Below are 14,170 nucleotides of genomic sequence, written 5' to 3'. Positions count from 1 at the left end.
AAATAGAAAAGCATTTACAAATTGAATTGCAAGAGTCACCAATCAATTTCAGTACGACACTGCACATTTTCCTGAGATTGGGCTAAAATTTAACAATGTTCATTGCTTGTGCCAAAGACAAAGATATTTAGAAGTTAACCAAATTTTGCTTCGTCATTTATCAATTGGACCGAAATTATGAAAAGACATTGTGATTTTTCAAGGAAAGTTCTAAACTCCTTCGATGATCCATTTTGGAAAAATAATTGAGCAGAAACAAAACTGTTTAACAGCATTGCCATGACCAAAAACACCCGGAATTGTTGAAGAGGCGAAGATAAGAGACCTATTCTACAAAAGTGAAAATCCTTATCCATGTCCACTGAAATATGCCAGACTCAATGCTCTTTTTAAAAAATTATTGCAGGCAATCATCACCAAAAGGCCTCCTTAATTGGGTAGTTGTTTCTCTATTTTCGTGGTGAGAAACTGCATTTTTGGAATAAAGCAATGAACAAATGTTCCAGAAGAGGGTGCTATATAGAGCATCACTAAACAAAGCACAGAGTCCGAAAGGAAAAGCTAACAAGATTGATAGATGATGTTACTAACCTGATGTAGTGCTGGTGGTGGTCTCAGTTGTTGGTGTTGTTTCTAGTGAAAAAAAAGAATGCTGTATTCAAGTGGGGCAGCCAAGAGGAATTGGTACACAGTTATAAAGCCATGAACAGGAATTCAAGAGCTGGCACATTTTATGAAAACGTTTTACAAGTTGTCATTTTCTTCATCAGTGAATAAAGCATGCGGCCATACTATACGGCTGCATTACAGCTCATTGTAGACTTCAGGAAGTCCAGGGGCGGCACGCACACCCCATCCACATTAACGGGACGGAGGTGGAACGTGTTTCTAGCTTCAGGTTCCTGGGAGTCAACATCTCCGATGACCTCTCTTGGACCTACAATACCTCAACTCTGATCAAGAAGGCTCACCAGTGTCTCTTCTTCCTGAGGAGACTGAAGAAGGTCCATCTGTCTCCTCAGATCCTGGTGAACTTCTACCGCCGCACCATTGAGAGCATCCTTACCAACTGCATCACAGTATGGTATGGCAACTGCTCTGTCTCCGACTGGAAGGCATTGCAGAGGGTGGTGAAAATTGCCCAACGCATCACCGGTTCCTCGCTCCCCTCCATTGAGTCTGTCCAAAGCAAGCGTTGTCTGCGGAGGGCGCTCAGCATCGCCAAGGACTGCTCTCACCCCAACCATGGACTGTTTACCCTCCTACCATCCGGGAGGCGCTACAGGTCTCTCCGTTGCTGAAACAGCAGGTCCAGGAACAGCTTCTTCCTGGCGGCTGTCACTCTACTCAACAACGTACCTCGGTGACTGCCAATCACCCCCCCCCCCCCCGGACACATTATTATTTATTCAAATCATTTACTATGTCGCTCTTCCAGGGAGATGCTAAATGCATTTCGTTGTCTCTGTATTGTACACTGACAATGACAATTAAAATTGAATCTGAATCTGAATCTGAACTCCTCCCTCAAAGCACCAGAGACTTCAGATTGATTTATTCCATGGGTGTTGTGTGCATGGAGATTATATGTACTCCCTGTTATGTGTGCCTTTCCTACAATTGTCTGAAATATATTGTCACTAACCTGATGCAGTACTGGTAGTGGTCTCAGTTGTTGATGTAGTTGTTGGTGTTTCTACTGAAAGAAAATAATGCAATATTCAACCAAGACAGCCAAGAGGTATTGATATACAGCTAACTGCTGGTAGTCAGGAAACCATCAGCAGGAATTCATATGCTAGCACCTTTATTAAAATGTTTAACAGAGGGCATTTTTTTCCTTCGTAGAAAAAATGGCAGGGCAAAATATACTTTTGATCAATCAGCTGCTGAATATTTCTGTGCCATAACAAATAATAGTAAGATTAAACGAGAACTTACCAGTTTGAAGTTTGATCTGTATTTTATGAGGAGGAACGTTGAGGGAATACGTGAAGAACCCGCTTCCATCGCATGCGTGTCATTCTTCAAAGCAGCGGTGTGAGGTCACAGAAACTATAATGACCTAACATAGTAAGATTATCAAAGAGATACCAATTTTGATATGATCATAGGAGGGTGGGAGCGGAGGGCACGTATTCCCTCAACGTTCCTCCTCATAAAATACAGATCAAACTTCAAACTGGTAAGTTCTCGTTTAATCTTACTATTTTACTTCGGAGTCACGTGAGTGACTACGTGAAGATTTCAAAGCTCTGTGACCTCATGCCGTGGAACGAGTCCATGCTTCACAACTGCCTTGGGTATTGGGAGAAGGTATCATTAGTAATTTTTTAAACACACTTATACAAAGACTTGTGTGGTATAACGAAAAATAAATTTATTAAATTGAAATCATAGCCCTGTAACCTTTCGGGCAAGTTATATTATTGAGCGTAAAACGCTTTCAGAAAAACGATGATGGCTCCAAAACTGGTTTGTTATAAAACCTTTGGAAAGTCCTCCACATTTTTTGCTGCGGATGTTGCTGCAGCCCTGGTGGAATGAGATTTGAAACATTAGTGTCTATTCCTGCCATCTTTAGGACACATTTGAGCCACCTTGAGATAGTTTGTTTTATTAAATCATGTATGACAAACACCAGTTTCTTGGGTGAGATGATCAAGCAGTCCAGGCTCAGTTTGTTTAATGACTGGACTCGTTGTGCGGTAACTAACGCCATGAGCATAACCATCTTCATGGTCAGTTTCCGAAGTGATAATGCTGTTATGGGCGACCAGCTCCTCAGCATGTTCAAAACGACACCCACATCCCAGATTCTGGAGTACCTGGTTTTAGGGGGTTTTGCATTGAATATGCCCCTCATAAGTTTTGTTACCAGGGGGTGCGTTCCCACCGTGTGCGGCTCCGTTCCTTGCGATAGGTAATTGGAGAGTGCACTTCTGGCACTATTGATGGCACTGTAGCCCTTGATGTGTCCGAGGTACTGCTTCCGTGTTGACAGTCTTTGTGCGGATGTGATGAGATTCATAGTCCTGTCTGACAGCTCCATGCCGTGTAGTGGTTCTTTCAGATTCTACAAATCAACAAATCCATTGTCTTATGGCATGGGTGACTGCCCCCAGTCACTGGATGAATTAATAAATTTGGGCTATGTCCAATAAGGGCACATGGTTCTAACACCATCCCCTGTATGACCGAATACCACGGTTGAGTAGGCCAATCGGGTACTGTGAGAATCCCAGATGCCGAATCTTGTTGAATTTTCCTTAGTACCCGATTGATGAGGCAGAACGGGGGAAATGCATAAAAAAGCCATTTCCCCCAATGCAGTGAGAAAGCATCTGTAGCTTCTGCCCCAGGGTCTGGTTCCCAGGACACATACGTTGGTAATTGGTGATTCAACCTGGATGCAAAAAGATCAATATCTGGTCTACCATATTTTTCTGTAATTTCAGCAAATACATTTTTATTTAACATCCATTCCGTGTTTTCGTTAAATTTGCGTGATCTGGTGTCTGCCACTAAATTTAGCTTACCTGGTAGGTATGTTGCCGATATCCAAATGTTTCTTTGGATACACCATTGCCAAATTAAATTTGCCAATTGATCACAAGATGTTGATATATTTCCACCCATGTGATTTATATATGCCACCGCGGTGGTATTATCAATTTGTAATCGTACATGCTGGTGGTTAATTGCTGAGCAATATGACTTTAGGCCATACAATGCCCCTAACATCTCTAGGCAGTTAATACCACGTGTGTTAAGTAATACTGCCTCCTCTGTCTTCCACCTCCCTCCACAACTAGAAACACAATTAGTGGCTCCCCAACCAATGGCGCTGGCATCTGTAATACCATAGACGGGTTGTCAATAATGATTGGGTTGGAGCAATACCTAATGTTATGTTCCCACCACTGTAGTTCAAGTATAGCTTCCGTAGGCAGCTCCATAGGTCTATCAAAATGACCCTTGTTAAATTTGAGTGCTCTAATTTTAGTTCTTTGCAAATTTTGATAATGTAATGGCCCAAATTGTGTGGCCGGGAATGTAGCCACAATCTTCCCAATCATCCGGGCTACCCGTCTAATGGAGGGTCTGTTGGTGTTAAGAAGCTCGCTGCAATCCTCCTGTAGGGCTACAGCTTTATCTATTGGTAAAGTTACTAACATATTGACCGTGTTAATGGTGAAACCTAAATAATCCATATTAGTTGCTGGTATCAATTTACACTTGACTGGATGGATGATAAACCCTTGTTGTTCAAACAATTGTTTTGTGGCAAGTACTGTTTGATGTGCCAATTCGTAAGTTTTGCCAACAATAAAAATGTCGTCTAAATATGCCATCACCCTATGGCTTTGTTTACGTAACAATGCCAAAGCTGGTTTCAGAATTTTTGTAAATAATCTGGGGGCTGATGTTAGCCCATTTGGTAAGGCTCTATATTGCCAAAGCTCCCCCATCCAGTTAAATTTCAAATACCGTCTGTGTTCCCTTCTGATGGGTACTGTATAGTATGCATCTTTTAAGTCAATGCTTGCCATATGGAACCCAGCTGACACTAATTCTTTAGCAGTGATAAAGGTATCCATCTTAAAATGAACATATTGAATGAATGTGTTTAGGGTTGAAAGGTCAATGATAATCCGGCAACCCCCATCTTTTTTATTTTTAATAAATATGTTTGATACAAATTCTAATTGTTCATGAATAGTATGCTCAATTACACCTTTTGTATACAATCGTTGTAGCTCCGTGTGGGCTTTAGATTGTTCGGTTTTTGTAAGGACGAAATGCCTTTCTGGTGTATGTTGTACTGGGGGGTTATTGGGATGAGTAAATTCTATCAGATAACCCTGAATACTGCTTAGAACATACGAGTCTGTAGTGATTTTACACCATTCGTCACTGTAGTATTGCAACCTCCCTCCCACCGTCGTGGGTCCCTTTTTTTTTTACAAAAGAACCACACCCACCTACCTCCATGGTTACTGGTGGTTGTATTATTTTCTTTGTTTTTTGATAAAAGGGGGTTTTGTTTTTATTCGTGTTCGTGGTTGCACTGGAGGTTGAGGCTTCCGCATCTTCCAGGGTGGCCGTCCCTGGCCATACCCTAAAAGAAGGCTGCTGCGGGTTATATTGGGTTCTGGCACTGCCACTGATATAAGCCACACTTTTCGGTCTTCCATGTGGCTGGTATCGTGATCCAAAATAAGCCTTTGCGCTGGTTTTGATGAGCCCCAGTGTCTTGGCTTCCCCAAACAAAAGGGTTGGGGTTTTAACGGCTCTTTGTTTGCAAATTGTTGCATATTTAGGATCCAGTGCTGGCTGAATAGCAGCCCTCCGCATGCTATTCAGCTCATATTGTACATTACAGAACAGGGCTAGTGCGTCTTGGTGGCCTTTAGTTTGCTCTGTTTTGTCCAGGGTGCGGATGTAAGCTGTGATCCCTGCCGTAAGCCCCTTTAAGGCTTTCTGGATTTTGAGATCATGGTTCCTGATGTCCCTCCCCATATGCTTCCAAATGCATTGGTTGACACTGGGGATTTGTAATGCATCACAGTTACCAGGTGGCAGATGTCTGGCCAGTGTCTCTGTGAATATTTGTTGTTGGAGTTGATGGCCAGACATGTAATTAATACTGGCTGCCATCCTGGAATCCAAGTCTGCCCCTGTTTGACTTGGTTTGAAGTAATCAGCCACCATGTCCAGCAGTGTATGTTTTTCTGCAGATTCAGGATCATGGGAAGCTGTGTGATCAGGGTCTGGCCCATCAGGGTCCTGCCCACTCTCCTCCGAAGAGGTCGAGATTTCAGGGGGTCCCTCACGGGGTACCCATATGGGGCTTGCCTGCCCACTGTGGCTAGTCTCCACATTCATGGGACTGCCACTGTGAAGGAGCTCCTCCAGCAGCTCCTTTAGACGGTCTCTACGTTGAGCTGCACTTGCTATTTTTGGCTGCTCCCATTCCTGCAGCCTTTCAGCAGTGTGTTGCTCTTCTCTGTATCCCCACTGTTCCCGTCCCCGGTACTCACGGGTGCTGGTTTGCGGACTTTCCTCGTCCCGCCGCTGGCCACACCGGTCCTGACTGTCGGTCCACGTCTGTTCCCGGTCAGCTGTTTCTCCTGGCTGCTCCGTATGCAGCCACTCATAGCGGATTTGTTCCGTCTCCCGCACCCGTTCAGCCCTGGTCCGATATTGATACGGGCTGGTCGCCCGCTGCTGCTCCAAGCCGGGCTCTGCTAGATGGTGTGTTTTCGTTTGAACTTTGCCTCCCGGCCAGTGAGTAAGTTTCGTCGGTGCCAGAATGATTTCTGGCACAGCTGATTCCTCTACCGAGGCATCTAGAGCCGACGGCTGCTGTCTCTGCCGTTCATCCACGTTTACAACGCGTTTCTCGGGCAGCTTTTTAGCAGACCGCTTCCTTTTTACTCTGTCCATTTTGCTGTGAATAAAAATGCAGAGACCTTACCTGCCTTTAGCTGGCCCTTTTGTCTTCTCCCGTTACTGGGGGACGTCCTCCACCCTTCTATTGCCTCGTGCAATGCGTGTAGCGATATGACACGCATGCATTGGAAGCGGGTTCTTCACGTAGTCACTCACGTGACTCCGAAGTAAAATCCTGTTCTCTCTACACACCATTTGCGGATTTCCTGGTAGATCCACCGTCTACCAAAGACCGCAAGGTCTACTTAATACCATAATTTCTAATAGTATGGAATGTGTGCACTATGGGTAAGCATGTCTGTTTATATGTCCCATTGATACATGATCCTCAACTTGCGTAAAATGTGTTCATTATAATCATGGTTTTGTTTTTTGCTACGGAATGCCCAAAGAAAATGAGAAGCAGAAAACACCAACTCATTTCCTCCACAAATCCGAACTATTTTGAAATTGTGCAATAATGTGGTGACATTGTTATGAGCCAAACATTGACATCTTAACATGTATATTTGCATAATTTATGCCAATAATGTAAGCAAATATGCAAGAAGTAAGTCACAAAGCTGATGTTAGCAATGTTGTCTCATTGTCTTTGATTTGCCAATGTTTATTGAAAGTTGTTTGACTCACCTGTTGTGGAACTGGAGGCGGACTCAATTGTGCCAGTTGTCAAATATGTTGTTAGTGTTGTTCCTGGAGAGTAAATAGAAAAGCATTTACAAATTGAATTGCAAGAGTCACCAATCAATTTCAGTACGACACTGCACATTTTCCTGAGATTGGGCTGAAATTTAACAATGTTCATTGCTCGTGCCTAAGCAAAGGACATTTAGAAGTTAACCAAATTTTGCTTCGTCATTTATCAATTGGACCGAAATTATGAAAAGACATTGTGATTTTTCAAGAAAAGTTCTAAACTCCCTCGATGATCCATTTTGGAAAAATCATTGAGCAGAAACAAAACTGTTTAACAGCGTTGCCATGACCTAAACCTCCCGGAATAGTGGAAGAGGTGAAGGGAAGAGACCTATTCTATAAAATAAAAATCCTTATCCATGTCCACTGAAAGGTGCCAGACTCAATGCTCTTTTTTTAATTATTGCAGGCAATCATCACCAAAAGGCCTCCTTAATATGGCAGTTGTTTCTATATTTTCGTGGTGAGAAACTACATTTTTGGAATAAAGCAATGAACAAATGTTCCGGAACAGGGTGCTATATAGAGCTTCACTAAACAAAGCACAGAGTCCTAAAGGAAAAGCTAACAAGATTGATAGATGATGTTACTAACCTGATGTAGTGCTGGTGGTGGTCTCAGTTGTTGGTGTCGTTTCTAGTGAAAGAAAAGAATGCTGTATTCAAGTGGGGCAGCCAAGAGGAATTGGTACACAGTTATAAAGCCATCAACAGGAATTCGAGAGCTGGCACATTTTATAAAAACGCTTTACAAGTTGTCATTTTCTTCATCAGTGAATAAAGCATGCGGCCATACTATACGGCTGCATTACTTTTTCCTTGTCAATCAGCAGCTGAATATTTCAGGGCATCACAAACAATTTCAATTTCTTAATGTACCAAGTTCAGATTTTGTGGAAGCTCAGCAAGTATTCTAAGAACTACTGATCAGAACAATTAGAACATAAGGAGCGGTAAAGTGCCACAGCTGGTGCAACTCCTTCCTCAAAGCACCAGAGACTTCAGATTGATTTATTCCGTGGGTGTTGTGTGCATGGAGATTATATATACTCACTGTTATATGTGCCTTTCATCCAATTGTCTGAAATATATTGTCACTAACCTGATGTAGTACTGGTAGTGGTCTCAGTTGTTGATGTAGTTGTTGGTGTTTCTACTGAAAGAAAATAATGCAATATTCAACCAAGACAGCCAAGAGGTATTGATATACAGCTAACTGCTGGTAGTCAAGAAACCATCAGCAGGAATTCATATATAGCACCTTTATTAAAATGTTTAACAGAGGGCATTTTTTTCCTTCGTAAAAAAAATGGCTGGGCAAAATATACTTTTGATCAATCAGCTGCTGAGTATTTCTGTGCCGTAACAAATAATCCTGTTCTCTCTACACACCATTTGCGGATTTCCTGGTAGATCCACCGTCTACCAAAGACCGCAAGGTCTACATAATACCATAATTTCTAATAGTATGGAATGTGTGCACATGTCTGTTCATATGTCCCATTGATACATGATCCTCAACTTGCGTAAAATGTGTTCATTATAATCATGGTTTTGTTTTTTTGCTTCGGAATGCCCATAGAAAATGAGAAGCAGAAAACACCAACTCATTTCCTCCACAACTCCGAACTATTTTGAAATTGAGCAATAATTTGGTAAAATTCTTATGAGCCAAACACTGAAATCTTAACATGTATATTTGCACAATTTATGCCAATAATGTAAGCAAATATGCAAGAAGTCACAAAGCTGATGTTAGCAATGTTATCTCATTGTCTTTGATTTGCCAATGTTTATTGAAAGTGGTTAGACTCACCTGTTGTGGAACTGGAGGTGGACTCAGTTGTACCAGTTGTCAAAGATGTTGTTGGTGTTATTCCTGGAGAGCAAATAGAAAAGCATTTGCAAATTAAATTGCAAGAGTCACCAATCAATTTCAGTACGACACTGCACATTTTCCTGAGACTGGGCTGAATTTTCACAATGTTCATTGCTCGTGCCTAAGCAAAGGACATTTAGAAGTTAACCAAATTTTGCTTCGTCATTTGTCAATTGGACCGAAATTATGAAAAGACATCGTGATTTTTTAAAGAAAGTTCTAAACTCCTTCATTGATCCATTTTGGAAAAATCATTGAGCAGAAACAAAACTGTTTCACAGTGTTGCCATGACCAAAAACTCCCGGAATAGTGGAAGAGGCGAAGGGAAGAGACTATTTCTATAAAAGTGAAAATTGTTATCCATGTCTACTGCAAAGTTCCAGCCTGAATGCTCTTTTAAAAATTATTGTGGGCTACCAGCTGCAAAAGGCCTCCTTAATTTGGCAGTAGCTTCTATATTTTCGTGGTGAGAAACTACATTTTTGGAATAAAGCAATGAACAAATGTTCCTGAAGAGGGTGCTATATAGAGCTTCACTAAACAAAGCACAGAGTCCAAAAGTAAAATCTAACAAGAATGATAGATAATGTTACTAACCTGAAGTAGCGCTGGTGGTGGTCTCAGTTGTTGGTGTCGTTTCTAGTGAAAGAAAATAATGCTGTATTCAAGTGGGGCAGCCAAGAGGAATTGTTACACAGTTATAAAGCCATCAACAGGAATTCATGAGCTGGCACATTTTATGAAAATGTTTTACTATATAGATTGGTTAATTCTTACTAATATAAGCGAAGATAAACTGCTCAGCAAAAACAGACTGTGTCCCCCGCGGCCTCTCCAAGGAATTCAGCGCCCAGCTCGCCTATTTCACCACCTCCACTAGGTGGGTCTCTGGTGCCGTCCCCGGCCACTTCCCCGTCACTTCACCGATGAATTGAATAAGCCGTGTGGCCATACTATACGGCTGCATTACTATTTCCTTGTCAATCAGCAGCTGAATATTTCAGGCCATCACAAACAATTTCAATTTCTTAATGTACCAAGTTCAGATTTTGTGCAAGCTCAGCAAGTATTCTAAGAACTACTGATCAGAACATTAGAGCATAAGGAACGGTAAAGTGCCACAGCTGGTGCAACTCCTTCTTCAAAGCACCAGAGACTTCAGATTGATTTATTCCATGTGTGTTGTGTGCATGGAGATTATATGTACTCCCTGTTATGTGTGCCTTTCCTACAATTGTCTGAAATATATTGTCACTAACCTGATGTAGTACTGGTAGTGGTCTCAGTTGTTGATGTAGTTGTTGGTGTTTCTACTGAAAGAAAATAATGCAATATTCAACCAAGACAGCCAAGAGGTATTGATATACAGTTAACTGCTGGTAGTCAGGAAACCATCAGCAGGAATTCATATGCTAGCACCTTTATTAAAATGTTTAACAGAGGGCATTTTTTTCCTTCATAGAAAAAATGGCAGGGCAAAATATACTTTTGATCAATCAGCTGCTGAATATTTCTGTGCAATAACAAATAATCCTGTTCTCTCTACACACCATTTGCGGATTACCTAGTAGATCCACCGTCTACCAAAGACGGCAAGGTCTACTTAATACCATAATTTCTAATAGTATGGAATGTGTGCACTATGGGTAAGCATGTCTGTTCATATGTCCCATTGATACATGATCCTCAACTTGCGTAAAATGTGTTCATAATAATCATGGTTTTGTTTTTTGCTACGGAATGCCCAAAGAAAATGAGAAGCAGAAAACACCAACTAATTTCCTCCACAAATCCGAACTATTTTGAAATTGTGTCATAATTTGGTAAAATTGTTATGAGCCAAACATTGACATCTTAACATGTATATTTGCACAATTTATGCCAATAATGTAAGCAAAGATGGAAGAAATAAGTCATAGAGCTGATGTTAGAAATGTTTTTTCATTGTCTTTGATTTGACAATGTTTATAGAAAGTGGTTTGATTCACCTGTTGTGGAACTGGAGGTGGACTCAGTTGTACCAGTTGTCAAAGATGTTGTTGGTGCTGTTCCTGGAGAATAAATAGAAAAGCATTTACAAATTGAATTGCAAAAGTCACCAATCAATTTCAGTACGACACTGCACATTTTCCTGAGATTGGGCTGAATTTTAACAATGTTCATTGCTCGTGCCAAAGACAAATACATTTAGAAGTTAACCAAATTTTGCTTCGTCATTTATCAATTGTACCGAAATTATGAAAAGACATTGTGATTTTTCAAGGAAAGTTCTAAACTCCTTCGTTGATCCATTTTGGAAAAATCAATGAGCAGAAACAAAACTGTTTCACAGCGTTGCCATGACATAAACCTCCCGGTATAGTGGAAGAGGTGAAGGGAAGAGACCTATTCTACAAAAGTAAAAATCCTTATCCATGTCCACTGAAAGGTGCCAGTTTCAATGCTCTTTTTTAAATTATTGCAGGCAATCAGCACCAAAAGGCCTCCTTAATTCAGTAGTTGAATCTTTATTTTCGTGGTGAGAATCTACATTTTTGGAATAAAGCAATGAACAAATGTTCCTGAAGAGGGTGCTATATAGAGCTTCAAAAAACAAAGCACAGAGTCCTAAAGGAAAAGCTAACAAGATTGATAGATGATGTTACTAACCTGATGTAGTGCTGGTGGTGGTCTCAGTTGTTGGTGTAGTTTCTAGTGAAAGAAAAGAATGCTGTATTCAAGTGGACAGCCAAGAGGAATTTATACACAGTTATTGAGCCATCAACAGGAATTCATGAGCTGGCACATTTTATGAAAACGTTTTACAAGTTGTCATTTTCTTCATCAGTGAATAAAGCATGCGGCCATACTATTCGGCTGCATTACTTTTTCCTTGTCAATCAGCAGCTGAATATTTCAGGGCCATCACAAACAATTTCAATTTCTTAATGTACCAAGTTCAGATTTTGTGGAAGCTCAGCAAGTATTCTAAGAACTACTGATCAGAAATTTAGAACATAAGGAGCGGTAAAGTGCCACAGCTGGTGCAACTCCTACCTCACAGCACCAGAGACTTCAGATTGATTTGTTCCGTGGGTGTTGTGTGCATGGAGATTACATGTACTCGCTGTTATGTGTGCCTTTCCTACAAGTGTCTGAAATATATTGTCACTAACCTGATGTAGTACTGGTAGTGGTCTCAGTTGTTGATGTAGTTGTTGGTGTTTCTAGTGAAAGAAAATAACGCAATATTCAACCAAGACAGCGAAGAGGAATTGGTATACAGCTAACTATTAGTAGTCAGGAAACCATCAGCAGGAATTCATATGCTGGCACACTTAATTAAAATGTTTAACAGATGGCATTTTTGCTCTTCATAGAATAAAATGGCAGGGCAAAATATACTTTTGATCAATCAGCAACTGAATATTTCGGTGCCATCACAAATAATCCTGTTCTATCTATACACCCGTTGCGAATTTCCTGGAAGATCAACCGTCTTCCAAAGACCGCAAGGTCTACTTAATACCATAATTTCTAATACCATTATTCGTTGATCCATTTTTGAAAAATCTTTGAGCTGAAACAAAACAGTTTAATAGCGTTGTAATGACCAAAAACTCTCGGAACAGTGGAAGAGGCGAAGGGAAGAGACCTTTTCTATAAAAGTGAAAATCCTTATCTATGTCTACTGAAAGGTGCCAGACTCAATGTTCTTTTTAAATTTTTTGCAGGCAATCAGTACCAAAAGGCCTCCTTAATTCGGTAGTTTAATCTATATTTTCGTGGTGAGAATCTACATTTTTGGAATAAAACAATGAACAAATATTCCTGAAGAGGGTGCTATATAAAGCTTCACTAAACAAAGCACAGAGTCCTAAAGGAAAAGCTAACAAGATTGATAGATGTTACTAACCTGATGTAGTGCTGGTTGTGGTCTCAGTTGTTGGTGTCGTTTCTAGTGAAAGAAAATAATGTTGTATTCAAGTGGGGCAGCCAAGAGTAAATTGTACGCAGTTATACAGCCATCAACAGGTATTCATTGGCTGGCACATTTAATTAAAACCTTTTATCAGTTGTCATTTTCTTCATCATTGAATAAAGCGTTTGCCATACTATACATCTGAATTACGTTTTCCTTGTCTTTCAGAAATTGCAGCTGATCAGGTATTTAGTAAGATTGAGTTGGCACAGATGTGCAGCTGGAAGAGCTGCAGCCTCATAGTGTTAGGGATTTGTATTCTATCCTGACCTCGGGTGCTGTCTAGGCTGGGATTGCACGTTCTCCCTTTCACTGCCTGTGATCCCCCCAAGTTTTTAACAGAGGATGATACTGACCTGATGTAGTGGTGGTCCCAGATGTTGATGGAGTTGTTTCTAGTGAAATAAAAAATGTTATGTTCCACCGAGACAAACAAGAGGAATTGTTATGCAGTTTAGAATCCTTCAACAGGAATTTGTCAACTGGCACCTTTTAATAAAACATGTTACACTTGATATTTCCTTCATCGTAGAAAAAAGTAGGAGGACATAGTATGCTGCTAAATTTATTTATCTCTGTCAATTAGCATATTAATATTTCCCTGCCATCTCGAACAATCATGACACATCGATTGTGCGGATATCCCTGCGTATTGAAACACGTCTTCCATACACTGTATGGTCTTCTTTACGCCATTATTACTAGCAGTATAGTTGCACGATTCATGCCCATAATGTGAGCGAAGATAAAAGAATGGAGCCACAGTGCTGATGTTAGAAATGTTGCCCCATTGTCTAAAGATTAGCCAATGTTTACTAAAAGTGGTTTGACTCACCTGTTGTGGAACTGGAGGTGGACTCAGTTGTACCAGTTGTCAAAGATGTTGTTGGTGTTATTCCTGGAGAGCAAATAGAAAAGCATTTGCAAATTAAATTGCAAGAGTCACCAATCAATTTCAGTACGACACTGCACATTTTCCTGAGACTGGGCTGAATTTTCACAATGTTCATTGCTCGTGCCTAAGCAAAGGACATTTAGAAGTTAACCAAATTTTGCTTCGTCATTTGTCAATTGGACCGAAATTATGAAAAGACATCGTGATTTTTTAAAGAAAGTTCTAAACTCCTTCATTGATCCATTTTGGAAAAATCATTGAGCAGAAACAAAACTGTTTCACA

General features: G+C 40.7%; 1 protein-coding gene across 50 annotated transcripts in view; it reads right to left on the bottom strand.

Annotated features, from left to right (window-relative positions):
• LOC116985141 (mucin-2-like) overlaps positions 1-14,170 on the bottom strand; it is a 1,051,610-nt gene that overhangs the window by 90,354 nt on the left and 947,086 nt on the right. For 47 of the 50 annotated variants that reach the window (XM_033039637.1, XM_033039614.1, XM_033039620.1 and 44 more), the window contains 14 exons: positions 13,828-13,890; positions 13,349-13,387; positions 12,927-12,968; positions 12,187-12,237; positions 11,681-11,722; positions 11,020-11,082; positions 10,291-10,344; positions 9,629-9,670; positions 8,968-9,030; positions 8,254-8,307; positions 7,747-7,788; positions 7,087-7,149; positions 1,646-1,699; positions 592-633 (listed from right to left, as the gene is read on the bottom strand). In XM_033039637.1, the coding sequence (XP_032895528.1) occupies positions 592-633; positions 1,646-1,699; positions 7,087-7,149; positions 7,747-7,788; positions 8,254-8,307; positions 8,968-9,030; positions 9,629-9,670; positions 10,291-10,344; positions 11,020-11,082; positions 11,681-11,722; positions 12,187-12,237; positions 12,927-12,968; positions 13,349-13,387; positions 13,828-13,890 (714 nt within the window). The remainder of the gene's footprint in view (positions 1-591; positions 634-1,645; positions 1,700-7,086; positions 7,150-7,746; positions 7,789-8,253; positions 8,308-8,967; positions 9,031-9,628; positions 9,671-10,290; positions 10,345-11,019; positions 11,083-11,680; positions 11,723-12,186; positions 12,238-12,926; positions 12,969-13,348; positions 13,388-13,827; positions 13,891-14,170) is intronic. The other 3 variants (XM_033039619.1, XM_033039628.1, XM_033039630.1) reach the window with 3 other exon arrangements.

This window comes from Amblyraja radiata, chromosome 21, assembly GCF_010909765.2.
Source record: "Amblyraja radiata isolate CabotCenter1 chromosome 21, sAmbRad1.1.pri, whole genome shotgun sequence".
In the NCBI taxonomy this organism is placed as follows: domain Eukaryota; kingdom Metazoa; phylum Chordata; class Chondrichthyes; order Rajiformes; family Rajidae; genus Amblyraja; species Amblyraja radiata.
This window is presented reverse-complemented; position numbering and strand designations above follow the sequence as displayed.